The sequence below is a fragment of the Quercus suber genome, unplaced genomic scaffold (assembly GCF_002906115.3).
Source record: "Quercus suber isolate HL8 unplaced genomic scaffold, Cork oak 2.0 scaffold_70, whole genome shotgun sequence".
In the NCBI taxonomy this organism is placed as follows: domain Eukaryota; kingdom Viridiplantae; phylum Streptophyta; class Magnoliopsida; order Fagales; family Fagaceae; genus Quercus; species Quercus suber.
Window position 1 is genome coordinate 1,579,082 of NW_027069535.1, and position 21,581 is coordinate 1,600,662.

Below are 21,581 nucleotides of genomic sequence, written 5' to 3' on the forward strand. Positions count from 1 at the left end.
TCGGTCTTTTTTTTTTTTTTTTTTTTTGGTGGTGCATTGGTCTTTTTTCTGGTATCGAGTGTATGTTGAACATTTTTTGTGGTTACGAGGGCATTGTGGTCATTTTTTTGATTTATAGGGCTTTTTTGGTATTATTCTAGTAATCGAAGGGTTTCCCACATTTTTCTGGCATCGAGGGTACTTTTGTCATTTTCTAGCTTTTAGGAGGTATTTCATTCATTTCGATATTTTAGGGGTATTTCGGTCATTTTTTATGTTTCGGGGGTGTATCAGTATTTTTTTGGGGGTCGAGTGTGTTTTGGACATTTTTTGTCTTACTGGGGGCATTTCAATCATTTGTTAGACTTATAGGGGTATTTTGGTCTTATTCAAGTAATCGAGGGTATTTTGGCTTGTTTTAGGCACAAGGGGTACTTTGGTCATTTTCGATGTCTTACGGGGTGCTTGGGTCATTTTTTATGTTTTGGGACCATTTTAGTCATTTATTAAGTTTCGAGGGTATATCAGTCTTTTTCTAGGTATCGGTGGTGTTTTTGCTCTTTTTCAATGTTTTGGGGGGTACTTTGATCTTTTTCTAGGTTTAGGGGAGTATTGGTTGTCAAGCTTTTCAGACCCGGACTGTTTATTGAACCGTAAAAAGGAGAGGTTCCAGGTTTTTGAGGTCAAACCGAAATCGAACCAGGGTCGAACCGTGATAACAACATAATTAATTTAATAATTATTTTAATATAAATCAATATATTAAATTAGTATAAATAGAAAATTTAACTAAAACAATCCAATTAAATATAAATATCTATATTTCAAATATATATTTTCATATCTTAACTTTTACAAGACAAATAAGAAATATCAAATCCTAAGCAAATTTTAATATAATATCTATTTATTTATTTATATATTGATTAGTTAAACTTTTAATAATAATAATAGTAATAATAATAATTATTATTATTATTATATAAGAATTAGAAAGACACTCAAATAAAATAAAATAAAATATTTAAATTATTTAATAATTTTAAATTGAAATAATTATTTAATAATTATTATATACTTAACTGTAAATATTAATTAAAATTAGAGCAATAATAGTACCATAACATTTTATACAAATTTTGCCATAATTTGCCACGTGACGAGATGTAAGTGGTAGAGATGTAGACCCATATTTTTTTTTTTTCATTACTCACACTTTGCCATATGTCAAATTATAGCAAAAAATTGTGTAAAATATTGTGATAGTACATTACTCTTAAAAGAATAATACTAGAGATACAAATTATTTTACAAAATTTTTTACAAACTACTGATGTGGTGAGTAATTATTGGTAAATAAATATGTGATATTAATGGTGGATTAGATGAAAACTAATAAGAAGTTGGTCATATCAACATTTTGTAAAAATGTTGTAAAATAATTTGTGTTCGGAGCATTACTCCTTTTAAAAATACTTAAAATATTTAATGCACCTAGCAATGCATATCACATCATGCTGGGCAGATGAAAAAAAAAATTTGAATTTAATGGCTGAAATTTTTTTTCTTTTAGTAAAAAATTAAAACCTTTCATCATTCCAATGTTAGCCACGTGAGGGATTTGGGAATTCAAAAGGAGTAACAAGGTAACAAAACAAAGAAAGAGAACACATAATAGTAGTATTCAACAAAAAAAGAGGAAATTACAGAGTGATCTCGATCAACGGAAAAAAGAAAGAGAAGAAGAAAAAAAAAGAAGAAAGAAGAAGAAGCAGCAGCAAAAGACGAAGGCGTGATCAGCGACTGTGTTGGCAACCTGCTAGCTGCTGCTTCAACTGGTTGCAGGCCCTGCTTCGTTGTGTTATTCTTGTCTCTCTTCTTCTTCTTCTTTTTTTTCTTTTTTTTTTTTTTTTTTTTTTTTGAGGAACTTGTCTTCTTCTTCTCTGGTTCCTTTTTTTTTTTTCCTTACAAATCCCTTTGTTCAAGATCTGAAATTATTAGATCTTATTCCGATCTTTGTTCTTCTTCGTGTTCTTTCATTTCTTCAAGATCTGATCATAACTTCATACCGGTGTATTGGCCAAAATTCACCAAAAAAGTTGAAACAAAAAGAAACCGTTCGAACCTCAAAAACTAGTCACGATTCTCAGAACCGTACGGTTCAACCATGGTTCGCACGGGTTCTTGAAGCTAAAAAATCGCAAAACTAAGAGGTTCGCGATTTTTTCGGTCGGACCGTACGGTCCAGTCCGAGTTTCAAAACCTTGTTGGTCATTTGTTAATTAACAAATCCCTATAGGTGGCCTATTCTGGCATTTTTCCAAAAGCGCCAAGATAGGTTAACTATACGCCAATTCTTTCAAAAGCGTCGGAATAGGTCTCTCTCCATAAGGGAATGAAATAATCCTATTCTAGCTCTTTCAGAGCGCTGGAATAGGTGGACCCTATTCCAGCGCTTCAAAAGCACCAGGATAAGTCTTTCCCATAAGGGAAATCAGTAACCCTATTCCAGCGCTTTTAGAGCGCTGTGATAGGACAACCATATTCTAGCGCTTTTGATGTTTTAGGATAGGATAGTTTCAAAATTTTAATTAATTAAAAAAAAAAAAAAAAAAAAGATAAACCTAACTTATATTGGCAGTTATAAAGCGCTACAATAGGGCTTCATATACCAGCATTTTTGGAAATTGCTGCTATAAGCCTCCTGTTGCAGCAATTTATAAAGCACCGATTTTGAGCTACCATAATAGGGTTTCCTATACCAGCGATTTCAAAAAGCATTGGTACAGGCTTCTCTATTATGGCAGTTTTAAAAGCTCTAGGAAGAAAAAAAACACTGCAATAGGACGATTTTTTGTAGTGTGTGTATTGTTGCAGTTGTTGTCATTTATTTTACTTGCTAAACAAATGGAACAATCGAAAGTGCAACGGTGTCCTCCCTCCAGGATCTATGGGTCTACCCCTTATTGGAGAGTCCCTTCAGTTGATCATTCCAAGTTACTCTCTAGACCTCCACCCATTTTTCAAAAAGAGAGCTCAAAGGTAACATGCTAATGATTATATGTATCTTTATTATTAATATATATATATATATATATATATATTTGATAACTAGTGTATGTGTGTGTTTTTTACTTTTTATAGTATATATCATTGATCTATGTACAAGTATGAATTTATGTATGTATGTGTCTCTTGTTGTGAGCAAGGGGATGAAACAAAAGATAGAGTATATGAATCATATCTAATACCATTTGTAACGATATTATAATGCATAATCACTAATCCTAGTCTAGAATATGATAACATAAACATTGATTCCTCCTAATTGATTGGATAAGCCAACTATCACTGATGTAATTTTTTTTTCCTTTCTTTCAAATATGGGCCAATATTTCGAACTAGTGTAATGGGTCGGTCGGTTGTAATATCAATAGATTCTGAATTCAACTATCACATCGTTAAACAAGAAGGAAAATTAGTTGAATTATGGTACTTGGATTCATTTTCCAAGCTTTTCACTATGGAAGGAGAAAATAGAATATATGCAGCTGGTGTTATCCACAAATACACAAGAAGCCTCTTATTGGATCACTTTGGTGCTGAATCACTTAAGGGAAAGTTAGTTCCTCAAATTGAAGTATTTGTTAGTAAAACCCTAGAAACATGGTCAACTAACTCTTCTATTGAAATGAAACAAGCCGCTTCCATTGTAAGTTACAATTTTCGCAGTAGACACGTTTCTTTATAATGTACAATTTTTTGTCATTCATGTTACAAGTAACATATCTTTGAAAAATTCTTTTTTGACCCCTTGCGTTCTAACCATCAAACTTGAATAACTCTTAGATACAAGATCAATCTGCACGTACAGTTCAAGTTCTCAATAAAAATGTTAATAAATATGCATCACCATAAACTACAAAGCAGTAGAGACAAATTATAAAGTTCACAAGAATTTGGTGACGAAGTAGAAAACTTTTGAAGAACTTCTTCTAAAGATAAATTACTTCAATTGAAAATACACTATAAGAGAAGTAGTTACAAGATTAAACTACAAAACCTTTGTAATCCTATGTAACCAAGAAAACGGCCAGCTTACTTTACTGTAATATCTCCATAAGGACCATAACCTTTGGACTTCTTTTGAACGATCTACAAATGGCACGTTCGCTCCAAGCCAAAACTCTGGGAAGTCAGTGTACACACTGACACAAGGTAAGAATCTATGCTTTCAATAAGGTCAGGTCAAACAGATGATTACTTTGTTTCTAAGCTCAAGGGAAGGCTCTTGGGGTTTAAAGTCTTGCATTAAGGTTCATTTATTTATAGGTTCAAAGTCAGCAAAAATCCCTCTTCACGTTGAAATAGAATTCAATGTTCCGCAATCATGCTCCAGTGAACGTTGTGTTAGAGTCAGCTGATATAAACGTTGTCTGACTTATTGTTTCGCTCAACTGAATCCAATTTCGCTTAAACAAAATTTTCAGGTTTTCAAATCTTTCTTCAATGCTGGACCTAACCTTTAAATTTTTATTTATTTATTTTATATTTTATAGAAAATGTCAGGAAATTTTATTACGAATGATAAATTTAATAAATTTTGAATTAACCTAACTTCAACGTATGTGTTACAACCATATTTGATACATACATTGTGATATGGATTTGCCAACATTGAATTCTAACATCTTTATGGGCCTTGCAGATGGTGTTTAATTTCAGTGCAAAGAGTATAATGTTTAGTTATGATGCTGAAAAATCACCTGTGAAATTGAGTGAGAAGTTAATCAATGTCGCAGGAAGTTTTATGTCATATCCCTTGAATATTCCCAGCTTCGCATACAATAAATCTTTGCAGGTAACCGAAATAATTAATGAGAAAAGATAAATTCTCGCAGGATAAATTATCCCAAGATGTATATGTTTAAACTTTAGAATGACTCAGATACATTAGTATAAAATCTTCATTTTCATTCAGGATAAAAAGGAGGCAATGACCATATTCAAGAAAATAGTAAAAGAGAAAATGAATTCACCTGAATGACATGAGGATATGCTTGATCAAGTCGTAGATAACATAGATAAGGAGAAATTCTTATCAGAAGATTTTCTCACCCGTTTTATTTTTGGGGTCTCATTTACTACCTTTGAAACGATTTCAACAACATTATCATTTACAATCAAGTTAATTGCAGACCATCCAGCAGTTCTACAAAAGTTGTCGGTATGTGCACATGTAGAACAAATTTCTTTTAGCACTTTATTTTCTGTATGGTAATGGTGAAACACTGATGATGTGTCATATATTAGGCTGAGCACGAGGCAATTCTTAAAGCTAGAGAGAATCCAAATTCCATTCTTACATGGGATGAATATAAGTCAATGACTTTTACCCATCAAGTTAGTTCCACAATCTCAAAATATTCCCTATTTGTACTTTGTAGTGTTAGATGATTCCGATTATCTCATAAACATAAATATTTTATTGTGTGGAAATTACAGGTAATCAATGAAGTTCTTAGGATTACAAATCTTTCTCCTGGCTTGCTACAAAAAGCACTAAAAGATATTAAATTTAGAGGTATGCTCTCAAATGCATGTATTTGGTTCATTGTCTTTATGTTCAGTAACAAAGTGTAAATGATGGGCTGAGTGCTTACCAGGATATACAATTCCGACTGGTTGGACCATTATGCTTGTAACTTCAGCACTTCAGTTAAACCCAAAAACTTACAAGGATCCACTTTCTTTCAATCCATGGCGCTGAAAGGTATGTAATAAGTAACCTTACTAGAGTAAACAGTTATTACATACATTTTTTAATTCCCCATATTATTGCTTTTGATTGATTTGAAAATCAATGGAACTAGGATCTTGAATTAGACAATGTGCAGGGGCAGACTATAGTAAAACTTTCATGGCTATCTTCCTTCATGTTTTGGTCAGCGAATATAGGTAATTTGTTCCCCTTCATAGTGTCACTTACATTGGGGATTAGGCTATTGCCACAAGATGATGATCACAGTGAGTTTTGTGGTAGGATATTACTATCCATTAGTGACCTCTTAAATTTTTATTTATATTTAGGTGGACAAAGGTCAAGGGAGGAAACATTGCTCGAAGTCCTCTTCTGGTATTTACAAATGGCCTCCACATTAATTTTTCTACGAAGAGCAATTAAATGACAATTATTATGGAAGGAATGTGATATGATAAAATTTCATAGTGTTTATATAGGAAAAGAAAAAAGAAAAAGAAAAAAAAGAGGACATTCTTATTTCATACAAAATAATAGGATGTTCTATATTGAGATAAGAAGTCCGATTTCATTCAGAATAATTGGATACTCTATATTTCACTTAAAAATTAATATTATTTCACTATTCAGCATATTTTTACTACTATTCATGAGTCCCATTACACTTTTTGACATTATTTATGGGCACCACTGTACTATTTTAACTAGTTTTTTTTACCTTTATCTACAGTCTTTTCAATAATAATTTTTCAATTTCAGCAAAATAAGTAGTATCCGAACACACCCTAATCCACTAATTAACTTATTTAAATGTGCAGCATAAAAAATTTAAAAAAAAAAAACTTATTTAAATGTGCTTTTAAAGGGAGGGAAAAGGGGTTTATGTGATTTTCAAGGATAAAATATCCCTCCAAACCCTTGTTCTTCTTCTTCTTTTTTTAATAGAATTATTACAATAAGGAAGATGATTTTTGAACCCTAAATAATTTCATTGAAAATGGTAGGAACTGTTTTTCCTCCAAACTAGGAAAATGGGAGGGGAAATGTGATGAGGGGTTCCACTTTGTATTAAAAAATTTAATCATCAAGTTTGCCCTTGTGAAATCAATTTAATATCTATTCTCTTTTTTTAGACCAATTTAATATTTATTTCTTTAAAATGAACAAATAAGGATATAATTTTGGTTTTATATGATGTCTTATTATTTTCCCTCCTTTCCATTTTAATTTTTAAGAGATTAGTACAGTACTTGCTACTACAGCAATCCAAACAGGTACAAAAATTACCCACTTAGCTGATCTATTTAACCGTCACCTGCATACTCATTCATGGCACCACTCTTCTTGTTTCCTTATAGCTTTTCTTTTGTCTTTGTCCCACAACTCTCTCTTTCCTTAAGACTTGCATATATTGATACACATCCACCACCAGCCTCACTATTGCAATATTTGTTACAGCTTAATTCAATATATCTGCACTGAACATAGTCAAAGCGATGTCAACCTTTGGGTTGTGTCTGGCAGCATTGTTTGTAACATGCGTTACTCACTGGATATATAAATGGCGGAATCCTAAGTGCAATGGAATTCTCCCTCCGGGTTCCATGGGCCTCCCTCTCATCGGAGAAACCCTTCAGATGATAATTCCAAGTTATTCCTTTGATGTTTCCCCATTCATCAAAAAGAGACTGCAGAGGTATATGCTATTGTTTGTACTTCTATAAATTACAATCCTGTTTCGTTGAGAACTAGAACGATTAGTAATTTATTATTAGTAACAGAGTCTTTTCTTTCTTTATAATTTCATCTTCACAACTTTAGATGGAAAAGGTATCTCACATCTGATGTATGCATCCTTCCTCTCCCAAAGGGCTGCAAGGTTCAAACAATGTGAGAGGGAAGATGCATATTTTGGGTGTATAAGTTAATTATTGCATTAGATTACATAAATTTGATCATTTTTGGTTTGTAACCAAAATCTTGCAGATATCGGCCATTGTTTCGATCAAATATAGCAAGCCGGCCAGTTGTGGTTTCTGCAGACCCCGAATTCCACCATTTCATCCTGCAGCAAGAAGGAAAGTTGGTTGAATCATGGTACCTTGACTTATTTGCCAAGGTCTTTAAACAAGGGGAGAATAGACCAGATGGTAGCCTCATTCACAAGTATGTGAGAAACTTAGCTTTGAGTCACTTTGGTGCTGAGAGCCTCAAAGCAAAGCTTCTTCCTCAGTTGGAAGAACTGGTTAACAAAACAATTTGCTCTTGGTCAAGCCAGGAATCCATTAAAGTGAGACATGCTGCTTCGGAGGTAATTTTTATTCTCACCAGCTATGTTAAAATGCTCACAAATTTATACATAAAAAATTCTAAAGCTACAATCAATTTTACTACAAAAAAAATTTACAGAATAACTTGTTAATTTAATTAGTGTCACATCTATATCTATATATTACTAAAAGCTGAAGCGTAGCGTTAAATGTTGCTGCACTCACGTTACGCCACGTCAGCGACCATGTCATTTCTATCTTCTTCTTTTTTTGTCCTAGAATTTTAAAATAGTTTTTTCAAATTTCAGAATCATAATAAATCTATAAATATCATAATAATAATAAATCTGTATAATAAATTTCAGTCCTATCTCTACCATAAAGCCCACTTTTTATCTATTTAATTCCACCATAAAGCCCAACCTAAAGCCTTTTCAACTTAAAGGAAAAATAGGAAATTTGTAACCGTGAAATAGGGTTTCACGCGTGAGAAGCGTAGCGTGACAAAAGGAAAGGGCAAACAGACAATTTGATTTCTCCCACCTTCCTGCTCTACGGTTACTCATCGTTTCAGGAAAAACAAACTGTTTGAAGTTCTGCTCTACAGTTTCACATCGTTTCAACATAAGGAAAACCCAAAAGTCTGAAACCGTGAAGGGAAGGAATCTGATACCATTTGACCATGAAAATCTCCCCACCTTCCTGCTCTATGGTTTCACAGTAACTGCCACTTATTTGACTTCCTTCCTTCCTGTCTTCCACTCCTCACAATATATAAATTCTAACAAAACCTGACTGATTCGAATAAGGTATCTCTAAATCCCAGTTCTTTTTGTGCTCCATTCTTATGCTTGATGTTTTTTGTTTCCCTTTTTTATATTTTGTTACTGCCTCTTTTGTGTTGTGGTGTGGATAATTGTTATGCTGAAATTTTGATTGCTGGGGCTTTTAATTTGAGCTCTGACTTTTGGTTCAATAATGACAAAAGCTTTACTGCCTCTTTCATGTTGTGGTGTGGATGATTCTTTTGATTGCTGTGGTTTTTAATTGAAGGTGTGTCTTTTGGTTCAATACTGAGATAAGCTGAAGAAAATTACAATGTCATATAAATCAATAAATTCAATACTGACAGATGTTGTAGAAATACCACCAATAGATTATCTTTTGATTTATATGAATTTGTAGTAATGGTTTGGTAGCAAAACCACCAATAGATTATCCGTAATGAATTGCTACTCAGTTTTGAATTATATGAATTGTGTAGGCTATTTGGATTGTCTTATTTCTAATAGATTCAATATTAAAATTCGCAACACAGAGTTTATACCTATCAACTTTCATCCGAAACATTGTGGGTTAATTTTCATCCAAAACACCTTCCATAGTAATGATTTGATAGCAAAACCGCCAATGGAATATCCGTAATGAATTGCTACTCGGTTTTGAATTATATGAATTGTGTAGGCTTTTCGGTTTTACTACCAAAATATAATGTAAAATACATTGTCTTATTTATAATATATTCAATACTGACAAAACCTAAAGAAAAATTCCCAACACAGCATTTATAACTGTCAACTTTCTTTTGAAACATTGTGGGTCAACTTTCATGCCACAAGCTATGATGCAGGAGGCACATCATCATCTTCCATAGTATCCCTCAAGCTAGATTGTTTCTTCAATTTATGTAACCAAAAGAATTAAACAAAAGAAATACGACATTGTTCAGTGAGTTGCTTTGCTGGAAAATAAAAATGAATTGCTTTGCTGTGATTTGGATGATTATTTTGATTGCTAGGGTTTTTAATTGGAGCTCTGTCTATTGGTTCAATACTGACTAAAATTGAAGAAAATTTCTATGTCATATAAATGAATAGATTCAATACTGACAAATGCTACAGAAGAACTGGCAATAGATAATCTTTTGATTTATATGAATTGGTAGTAATGAACTTCCAATAGATTATCTTTTGATTTTTACGAATTGGTAGTAAGGAGTTGCTTTGTTGGGAAATTCCATTGTAAATAAAGCTGGATTTTTTCTTTAATTAGAAATAAAAATGAATTGCTTTGATGGGAAATTCCATTTTAAATAAAGCTGGATTTTTTCTTTAATTAGAAATAAAAATGAATTGCATTGATGGGAAATTCCATTTTAAATAAAGCTGGATTTTTTCTTTAATTAGAAATAAAAATGAATTGCTTTGCTAGGAAATTCCATTGTAAATAAAGCTGGATTGTTTGTTCAATTATAAATAAAAATGAATTGCATTGCTGTGGTGTGGATGATTGTTTTGATTGCTAGGCTTTTTAATTAGAGCTCTTTCTTTTGGTTCAATACTGACAGAAGCTGAAGAGAATTACAATGTCATATAAATGAATGGATTCAATACTGACAGATGCTGAAGAAAAACTGCCAATAAATTATCTTTTGATTTATATGAATTGGTACTAATGAGTTGCTTTGCTGGAAAATTACATTGTAAATAAAGCTAGATTGTTTCTAGAATTAGAAATAAAGAGAAGAGGCTATGCTAAACTATTTTGGTTATATCTTTTGGTATGCTAGAATAAATTTATATTATCGTTTGGTTGTGTAGGCTGTTCGGTTTTACTAGCAATTCATTACGGATTATCTATTATGAGTAGGTTATTCAGTTTTACTACCAATTCATTACGGATTATCTATTAAATTGCAAAGACACCAATAAGAGCTTGAATTTCTATGAGGTTGAATATATGTTGTTGATCAGTGAAATGGATAGCTTCAGAGAGAATACAAGTTAAGGGGAATAAAATAGTGCAAAAGATAAGGGCCCTCAAGTTGTCTTTCTTGGGTTCATAAATTTTGAACTGTAAAATAACAAAAAGCAAAAGTAAAAAGAAAAAAAAAAAGGTGGGGGGCATATAGCGCATGTAGGTGAGAATTCGGGCAGTGCTAAAATGGGCAGTGGAAGCTTCTAACACAAAGTGAATTTATGTGTATTAAATGCAAAAACATAAGTAGTAAAAAAACCAATACACCCTAAAACATAAAACATTATATCTTTTTTAGTGTATGTGTATTGCGCGTGAGTGTTTGTTTACATTCATCAAAAAAAAAGTCTTGGTGTTCAAAATGAAAAGGTCTTGGATTTAATTTTGTGAATTCTTATCTGGGTTCATGTGGCTACCACTTAGAAACTTGATTTTAGGGTATAGTTTCTCTTCTAGATATAAATTTGAGATTCATAAGGAATTTTAAATTCTAATTCTTTTTGGTTTCCATTTGGGATTTATAGGTTCTAATTTGAACCAAGATGGAACCAAAATAGACTTTGAGATTGTGTATTTGAACTTTTAGGGGAAATTGATCTTTGGGTTTGAATTTTTATGACTCATTTTGTGGTGGGTTTGCGCATTGAGATTAGAGTTTGGTATTGGTTTCTTTTGCATTGTAGGTTTGGGTTTGATTTAGAGGTGGATCTGTGAATATGAGGTCATATGTTAGATATTTTTACTAATTTAGTAGACTATTGGTGGTGGGATTAGTATTGAAATTGGAGTCTTAACGTTTTGGTATTTAACTTATGAAGACAATTTTAGTTTTTGCAAATAGGATAGGTTTATACAGTAGAAAGGAGATGAATTGAATCACAAGGTCTTTGAGATTATGTATTTGAAAGTTTAAGGGATATTAAGAAGAAGGTTTATTTTTTAATGATTTATTTCATGGTGGGTTTGTGCATTGAGATTAGAGTTTGGGATATTCTTTGCAAATTTGAAATTTATCATTGAGAATGAATTGTGGGTTCTATGAATTTGGGTCTAATTTAAAAGTGGTCTTGGTCTTAGGTTTTTTCCAAATAGAAAAGATTTATACCAGACAACAGCAATGGCTGCCACTACTGCATAAGTTTGGTTTACAAAACTGAGGGGGGAATTGGAAGTTGTCATGGTTTTTAGTGCATAAGATTGTACATTCATGTTTCTAAACTCATCTAAAAAGAGATTGTAGTAATGCATGTCAATGACCACATGATTGAAGTTTCCAACAAATGAGTGTTGCTCTTTTGGATGAGCATTCCTTAACTGGTTTGAGAGGATCACATAAGCTCTTGGTGTGTACTTTCTCACAGCACCATACCCGGATTTAAAATAGCTTTTAAGGTTGTTTGGAGTGACTCCTAGTGCATAAGGTTCGTTCATTAACTCAATTGCTGGAAGACTTGGATTGTTGGCATACCTGCACAAAAACAAGGTCTAATTTAAGATGTTGGGAACATTCAAAATTCATCAGTTGCTCTTATTGGAGTGGTCTATATTGCATGTGGTCTGTCACTCTTAGACAGCATTCTCAAACCATTTTATTTAAAAGAAAAAAAAAAAAACATTAGCAGTTAATCAAAGATATGGTACTTTATAGTAAGAATAAAAGTTAAGTTTGTTGAACCTTTTTGCTAGGAATTCTATGACTGCTACAGTATCCTTTATATTGGAATCTCCCCATTCCTGAAATCCATCTCTTGTCCCACTGTGATCATTTCCATTTTGTGATCCGTAAACTACATGCAGGTCAGCAATTACTTTCATCCCATATTTCATAAAAATTTTCAAAGAAAACATCAATTTAAAGTAATTTTTTACGACCTTTGTTCTTATAATTTGTGCATCGTGTATCTTAAAAGAGCTTAATTGGGATCATAAGTAAAACTGTCTTTTTAATATATATGGCAAGAAGTTAGAATATGGGAAGACTTCTGGGTCATGGTCATAATTTCAAACAAATTGCTAAGATAGCTTAGTGGTTCAACAGCAACTGGTGGTTAGTTTGCTAATTGATGCAATGAGAGAAGAGTGGGACTTGGCAAAGTTACATGACCTATTTGATGTAGCCTCAATCTGTGCCATTGTTAAAATTGCTCTCAATAAGAAATACACTAGATAAGATTATGTGGATAACAAATGCTCAAGGGAGGTTTAATGTGAGGTTAGCATATTTTTTGCAATAGGGGGTGATGTCAAGAATAGAGATCAGCCTGGAAGAAGCAATGGAATTTGAAAATACTATGGAGAACAACTCAGAAAATTTTACCTACTAAGTGCAGGTTACAAGAGTTGGGATCATTACTACTTAATACAAGCTAATCAAGATCTAACATTTTTGGTGGTTTTTCACGATCATCAAGATCTATTATTGCTTAAGTTTTATAAATTTTTCCTGCTATTAGATAATGCAATTGGTCTGAATGATTGATAGGATGCTTTTAAACCGATATATAATGGCTGCATTATAATGATTTTTAGGTGTATGAGTTCTGAAATTATCTAGAAGTTAATTTGTAATTATCAAAATGTTTAATGTTGGCGATGCTGTTTTATTTGTCAAAAAGGAATTGATATTGATATAATGCAAAAGAACATCAGTACATGCCGTGCCAAAATTGTATTGCTCTGTGACCAGCAGCTAGATCAACCTACTGTGCAATCACTTGAAAAAATTCAATAATTCAAGGCTTTATTAAATTCATTGACATTATAAGAGGGGAGGGGTCTGGCTTTTTGGTTCTTTGGATCTGAAGGGAAAAGGAAACATTTTTAAAATTAGGCTACTTATTGGCCTTAATAAATAGATAAATCGTCAAATAATTAGAAACAAATTATAAGTTACATGTAACTTTGCAATATGAACTAAAAATTTCACCTGCATATCTCTTTTTCAACCATAAAGTGTACCAATAATGAGAAGCTCTATTTTGAAAGGGAACTTAACTGGGAAATAAACGTGCCTGCTGAAGGAGCAATGATTTATAATTTTTTTGCTTTCGCAAGACTAGAATGGAATATATGAATATTAGAAATTAATCTTATAAATAATTAAGTTCTTGATCATTTTTCTCAATTTTCCCGTGCATCGTACGGGTTAGCGACTAGTATTACTAAAAGCTAAAGCGTGACATTTAATGTTGCTATGCTCACATTGAGCCACGTCAGCAGTCATGTCATTCTCATCCTCTTTCCTAAATTTATCCTACAATTTTAAAATAATTTTTATCAATTTTAAAATACTAATAAAACTAAAATTATTTTCTAACTATCTCCACCATAAAGCTCACTTCTTTTAAATTTAATTCCACCAACACACCACTTATAAATTAAATTCTGACTTAAACCCAAACCCAAGCCTTCTAAACTGAAAAGCCTTTGAAAATCACAGTTTCAACCTCCTCAATTTCCTTCTGTTTTGTTTCTCACATTCCTTCCCATTCCCCACCTTCTAATGGCAGTTTTCTCAAGCAAATTGTGTGACTTCCCCTTCCCCACTTTCTAACTGTAGACTTCTTACGCAAAATATGTTCCTTCCCCTTCCCCACCTTCTAACGGCAGCCTCTCTATCTTTCTTACTCCTTTCCTCATAGTTTATAAATACTGATAGAAGCTGGATACTTCAATTCAGGTATCTCTAAATCCCAGTTTGTTTTCTACTCTATTCTTTTTGCTTGATTGCTTGATGTTTTTATTCCCTTCTTACATTTTGTTACTACCTACTGCCTCTTGAGTGTTGTAATGCGACTTAGATTAGTTCGTGTAGTATGTGCAAAATCAGGCAATATTGTTGCAGTTGAAACAATTTTCTGTGGTTGTGTCAATGTAGATTTAATGGATTTGGTTATATACTTATATTTTGGTTGGACTGATATTGAAGTAGGTGTTTGGGTTAACTTTGATTTTGATTAAGGAATATGGGTAAGAATGCTTTAAGTTTGGGGTATTCCAGTTAAACTAGGGATTAGGTTTTTATTTTCTTTTTCTCTTTTCTTTCTTAAATCTAAACGTGGGATGTGGAGTGTTTTTTTTTTTTTGGGTGGGAATGTTTCTTTTTAATCTATACGTGGGAGTGTATTTCTGTGGCATTGGAGTATTCTTTTTATAATCTAAATGTGGGAGTGTAGAATTGTGGCTATGTGGGAGTGCCCTTTTTTTTTTTTGGTTTTAATCTAAACGTGGTAGTGTTTTTGGTTTTAGCCTAGGCTGGCATTTACATTGTCTGAGGATTTTGCCTCTCAAACCATTTACAAGGTTTAGGTTGGCATTTATAATGTTTGAGTATCGGCCGTATACACTCTTTTCGGCATGCCGTCAAATTAGTGATTGAGACAAATCAAGTTTTAGGGACTAAGACAGTTTCATTGGTGAGACACTACGTTGTTTTCACTTAATGGGTTTTGGCCAGGATCATATAGGCGTTGGGTAGACAATACGGTGTGTTGACTTTAGTTTTTGATTTTTCTATGACTCTTGCTCTGCCTCAGCATGCCGTTTGGTTTCATTGGGGTTGCTTTGCATTGCTTTTTTGTTTATTTGCGTTGCTCTGTGTTGCTTTTGCTTTTTTGCCATTTACTCTCTACAATTCTCATGTTACCTCATGTATGGGTTCACTCCCTTTTGTTTTGTATTCTCCCCTAATCATAACATAAGAATATGCATTATTTAGAATTGATGGAGGACTCGAGTTCTAGCATGTTTGGTAGTTTGATTAGTGGGGCATTATATAGTTAGGATAATAATTTTAATTACTTTGAATATCCATTGTTTGGTGAGAGAGATACTATTTATTTAGAATAATTATATTAATATTAGTTTATCATTGTACAATGGTTTTTGATTTGTGGCTTAGCCAATTTTATATAAATTATTGTATTACTTTACTCAAACATATAAATTCCAGCTGCTGCATAAAAAATAAGTAAATAAAGGAAATTCACAACTCCAAGAAAAACTCAATGATGACACAATTTTTGCTCTAAGAAAATTGATTCTAACGAAAATTCTATTACTCTACTATTTGAGAATGCTGAAATCAATCTAAACTACTGAAGTAAAAAATGAAAGAAGAGATAAAAAAGAAAAAAAAAATCCAACTGCTCAAACAAATGAGTTCTGTTTAAACTCTACTACTCTATATATTAACAAATGGATGAAAAGGAATTAGAATCAATGTGTTTAGAATATGCAACTGCAACCAAAAGACAAACCAAAAAAAAAAAATTGACACAATATGTTAAACAAGGAGATGTTAGTAATGTTTAACATGAGTTAATTAATTAAATATTTCAGACTTCAAATGCACTAATATGTGTATGTTAGATTACACGTAAATAATATAAACCCTGTTTTGAATTCTATAAAAATACTATATAGAAATAATATTTTTTATTATTTTTAATATTCTTTATATTAGACTTTGACTAAGAAGATTAATGAAAAGGTTGGGCAATGGAGTTATTCTTAGAAAGAGTATGTAAATTAGTTGTTTATCTATATATTTAGCTATTTGATTCCATGAAATTTCAAGTTAAATGAGTGACAAGTGAAAGGAAAAGAGTTGAAAATATAAATTTAAGAAAAGAGTTGAAAATATATGATAAATTTAAGAAAAGAGTTGAAAATATATGATAAATTTAAGAAACAAAGAAGACAAGAGATAGAGAAAATATACCTCTTCTTGGAAGAATTTCATTGTTCACTTTTACCTCTTTGGGTGGTAAAGTAGACAGGTCGGTAAATAATGGTACAGGCCCATATGTTTTCCATCTCAATGGCCAAAATTATCATAGGATTGGGTTCTATGAAGTTCTTGAAAACTTGCCTCAAGTTATGATTAGGAGTTCTATGATGATTGTATGTAACTTATTATAGAACATGGTGGAAAAATTGAATCTAAAGGAGAGAGGAACCAACAAATGTCTCAAAGGCTATTAGCGCATGTTGACAAGTTTGGAGTTTGATGGTGCCATAGAAGTTTCAGTGGAAGTCTTCTTTCAGTTGCTAAGCTGTCATGTATGTAAATTAGGTTACTTATTGAAAAAAAAAAATTGTAAATTAGGATAGATATTGAAAGTTCTTGCTGAATGCTATAGTTTCTAAAAGCTATGCTTAGCTACTAAACTACTTGAGATGCTCCTTAAAATTTTGGGATATAAGTTAATAAGAAATGTCTTTTATATTATGTTTTCGGATACAATTTTTATTCAACTTCGCTGTTGGTTTTTATTGCCTTTTAGATTTTATAGAGAAGTAGGAACACATAATTTGTATTTTAATTTTGTGTGTTTTTGTGTATGCATATCCACATTCCCGCACACAATATATACACTATCAACTTATATAGTTGCATGGCTATATAGTTTAGCAAATACCTGTTAGTCTTAAATGGAGTTTTGCATTTTAATAAAATATAATGAATTCAAAGTGGAAATTTGTTATATAGCACCGATTGTGTTTTCAACCAATTAAATTTTCAAGAAACATTTGACATTTTTTTTTTTAATGAATTAGTATATATAGCATGCCTCATTAAATGATCAATCTTCAAATATTTATAAACAAATTATAAATAGCATGTAACTTTGCAATATGAACAAAACATTAGAATTGCATATCTCTTTTCCAACTACAAAATGTACCAATAATGAGAAACAATATTTGAAAGGAGATTTATTTGGAAAATAATTGTGCTTGCCGAAGGAGGAGTAAAGATTCATGAATTTACTTTTGTAAGTCTAGAATGAAGTTTTTTTTTTTTTTTTTTTTTTTTTTTTTTTGAGAAATGAATGAAGTATTTTTAAAAGTTATGATTTTGGATTCATCAAACTTGCATTTAACCATTTAAACTTGCTGTTTAAGTACATGAATATTAGGAATTAATCTTATAGCTTTCATCAATCTAGAGGAAGATGAATTAAAAAAAAAAAAAAAATTTCTTGAACATTTTTTTAAATTTTTCCGTGCATCGCACGGGATAGCAACTAGTTAATAACATAATAAAAAACAATTGTTAATTACTTTTTGGTGTTGTGTTTAAAAGTTTTGACATGTTAATTTATAAAAGATATGCAGTAAAATTTGTTATATCTCTTTTTACATATGTAACACTTCTTTTTTGGGTGTATGACAGTATGATTAAAACATATCACTTGGTCAATAACAGATGGCTTTTCATTTTGGAGCAAAGCTGACGTTTAGTTATGACCCTGAAAATCCATCAATAGATTTAACCGACAATTATTATGTCAGCTTTTCAGAAGGCCTTCTCTCTTTTCCCTTGAACATCCCCTGTACCGCTTACCATAAATGTTTAGAGGTAAATGAAACATTTTTTTCACTCTTGTACAATATTTTATGAATATTATTGGTTTGACCTTTTAAGCTCATTCAGAACCATAAGAAGGCATTGAATCTCATGCTGGATGTATTAAACAAGAAGCTTGCATCACCTGGGACACATCAGGGAGATGTACTTGATCATATCATTGAAGACATGAAATTTGAGAACTTCCTAACTGAGGAATTTGTTGTTCAGCTAATGTTTGGGCTGCTTTATGTCAGTTTTGATTCAATTTCATTGACATTATCGTTAGCTTGCAAGCTACTTTCCGAGAACCCTGTGGTGTTAGAGGAATTGACTGTGAGTATATTATATTATTCTCAACAAACTGTTGAGCACTATATTTATAATAACTAATTTAGATGGATGAGTTTGGAGTAATTAAGTTCATAGTAAGACCTACCATTCATGTTAGAGGAGAAAGCATGCATTTATTTTGCTATATATGAGGACACTGAATAATTACACAAGTTTCATCCTTTTTTGTTTTTGTCTCATACACCAGAAATAGATGGCACATATGACATCCAATTTTGTACATGTTGAGGAGTTAGTAGTTTATGGTTTCTGTTTATATACAAAAAATATGTATACCAGTCTTGTGAGTGAGGTTACATCTCATCTTGTACATAGTTGTAATATTAACATAATTCAAACTTAGGATCTTCTACAGGGATATCATATTTTTTTTTTTTTTTTTTTTTTTTGAGAAACGTATTTGTGCAAGTTTGTTTCTCAAAAAGGGAAAAAAATGATATAAAAAAAATGATCAATTCAATTATTTAACTATTATTCTAATAAGTGGCTGTGTGTCATTGAGATAGTGAGAGTCAATCCTCTTCGTGTTATTGGCAATCCTTTAATTTAAATGCAAACTTTTCTGAAAATAGAAAAAAAATATAGTGAAATTTATTTCCCTTTCCAAGAATACGTGACATAGCATAATCTTGGTTATTACGGCTGTTTATAATATGTCTTTTGTGTTTTTAACATTTGTGTTCAATAGCATAATCTTGGTTATTACGGCTGTTTATAATATGTCTTTTGTGTTTTTAACATTTGTGTTCAATAATCAGGCTGAACATGAGGAAATTCTGAAAAGGAGAGAAAACCCAGATTCCCCAATCACATGGGAAGAATATAAGTCGATGACATTTACACTATATGTGAGTTATATCTACAAAATACACACCTTATAGTACAATAAAACTAAATTGGCATTTCTTACAAAATTTGTGTTCATTATTACAGGTTATAAATGAAACTCTTAGGCTAGCAAGTGTGACACCCGGATTGATACGAAGAGCACTGAAGGATATCCAAGTGAATGGTAAACATGCTAAAGTTTTGCTAAGTCTTCAATTTAGATCATATATATTATGTATACAGTATAATACGTTACAAGTTGATTTTGTGTAGGATACACAATTCCAGCAGGGTGGGCTATTGTGATTGTCACATCTGCTCTTCAATTAAACCCTAACACATTTGAGGATCCTCTTGCATTCAACCCATGGCGTTGGAAGGTGGTTGAATTAGTTTTAATTAAGCAACATAACCATGAAGTCTATGGTTCTAAATCATTGCCCTTTATCTGATTACTTTTTTTTTTTTGGTTATTCAACATGATATGTAGGACCTCAAAGCAAATGACATATCGAAGCATTTCATGCCTTTTGGTGGGGGAACAAAGCATTGTGCTGGCTCAGAGTATAGTAGGGTGTTAATGTCCCTATTTTTCCATGTCTTGGTAACTAAATACAGGTAACATCATTGAGAAAATATATATCATATAAAGGTTATATACATCAAGCTGATTACATATTGTGAGATATAAATGGCGTATGAGATATTTCTAGATCATTAGGCATGCACATGAGTATGTGTGCATGATTTGCACACTTTTTTATTTTTTATTTTTCTTCATATATGTAGGTGGACAAAGATTGAGGGAGGAGACATTGTCCGGACTCCTAATCTAAAGTTTAGGAATACCCTTCGGATTAAGATCTCGAAAAAGCATACTTGAGGCTGACATGCTGGTAATGTGGATGTAAATTAATGTGGCAACGCATCAAACTTTATTAGCAACTAATAAGTTGTTCGTGCGATACACGGAAAATGTTATAATGTTTTATGTAAATTTGATTTTGGAAAATATTACACATATATTGCATATTTATTATAAAACTTTGTTAGTTATGAGTTTATCATAAAAAGTAACAATTATAAATTGCACACATATATCTATTAGGGTAAAATACTATTTTGGTCCCTAAACTTTACTAAAAGTTTATTTTTTGTCTCTAAACTTTGTAAAGAGTTTTTTTAATACTATTGTGGGGGAGTTTTTTTTTTTTTTGCTCTAAGGAAACTTAAGAGTACTCCTTTAGGCAATTTTTGCTCTTGTCCCACATTGGAAGGAAATCCTTCCTCTTAGCACCTTATAAGGCATGAACCAATGGTTGAAGAGTACCACTAGTTTGGTCAAACTAGTGGTACTCTTCAACCATTGGTAAACTAGTGGTACTTTTCAACCATTAGTTCATACCTTATGTCAAACTAGTGGTACTCTTCAACCATTGGTGGTTCATGCCTTATGTCAAACTAGTGGTACTCTTCAACTATTGGTTCATGCCTTATAAGGTGCTAAGAGGAAGGATTTCCTTCCAATGTGTGACAAAAGCAAAAATTGCCTAAAGGAGTACTCCTAAGTTTCCTTAGAGCAAAAAAATACTCCCCCACAAGTATAGAGACAAAAATAAGGATGAAAAAAGAACATTTTCAACAGTTTAGAGATGAAAAACAAACTTTTAATAAAGTTTAATGACATAAATAAAACATTTTCAATAGTTAGGGACGAAATATGAACTTTTCAATAGTTTAGGGACAAAAAATAAACTTCTTAAAGTTTAGGGGTGAAAAATAAACTTTTGGTAAGTTTTAGGGACCAAAATAGTATTTTACCCTATCTATTATAATTATTTTGTTTAAGTAATAAACAATAATTAAAACAATTTTGGAGTAATATTGTATAATAAAAGTTGATAAAAGCATATTAATTCATTTTATATTATTGATTTTTTTTATGTGATGTACTAAAAAGCTTCATTACAAAATCTTTTATTTATATTTATTTATTTATTTATTTTTGTTTCTTCAATGCTTTGTTATTGCAGTATGATGATGCTTGTTATCATCATCAGTTTCTCCATCTTCAACATTTGAAGTTTAGTCCGTCCATATTTGTTCAATTTTTGCGCTTTCATCATTTTTCCTTTTGTTGCATCATTTGTGTTAATCACTAATGAATTGGTACCGGGAGATTCTTGATTGGATCTTACAAAATTTGGATTTTGTCACTAAGATTTTTCGTAGGTATTTGCATTTATATTAAATTTCAATGATGTGACAGCTTTTTATA

At 31.7% G+C, this 21,581-nt stretch overlaps 2 protein-coding genes across 2 annotated transcripts; both read left to right on the forward strand.

The window, feature by feature from the left end:
- The first annotated feature begins 3,388 nt into the window (after positions 1-3,388).
- LOC112030745 (beta-amyrin 16-alpha-hydroxylase CYP87D16-like) lies at positions 3,389-5,749 on the forward strand. Its single transcript, XM_065773203.1, has 5 exons — positions 3,389-3,691; positions 4,688-4,840; positions 5,293-5,382; positions 5,485-5,563; positions 5,646-5,749. Exons 1-5 carry the CDS (start codon positions 3,389-3,391, stop codon positions 5,747-5,749), a joined length of 729 nt encoding a protein of 242 aa, XP_065629275.1.
- A 126-nt stretch (positions 5,750-5,875) lies between these two features.
- Positions 5,876-20,467, forward strand: LOC112030747 (cucurbitadienol 11-hydroxylase). Its single transcript, XM_024063412.2, has 11 exons — positions 5,876-5,937; positions 6,070-6,115; positions 7,199-7,436; positions 7,727-8,051; positions 17,981-18,133; positions 18,209-18,457; positions 19,234-19,323; positions 19,409-19,487; positions 19,577-19,683; positions 19,794-19,921; positions 20,093-20,467. Exons 3-11 carry the CDS (start codon positions 7,237-7,239, stop codon positions 20,184-20,186), a joined length of 1,425 nt encoding a protein of 474 aa, XP_023919180.1. The 5' UTR covers positions 5,876-5,937; positions 6,070-6,115; positions 7,199-7,236; the 3' UTR covers positions 20,187-20,467.
- Positions 20,468-21,581: the final 1,114 nt, after the last annotated feature.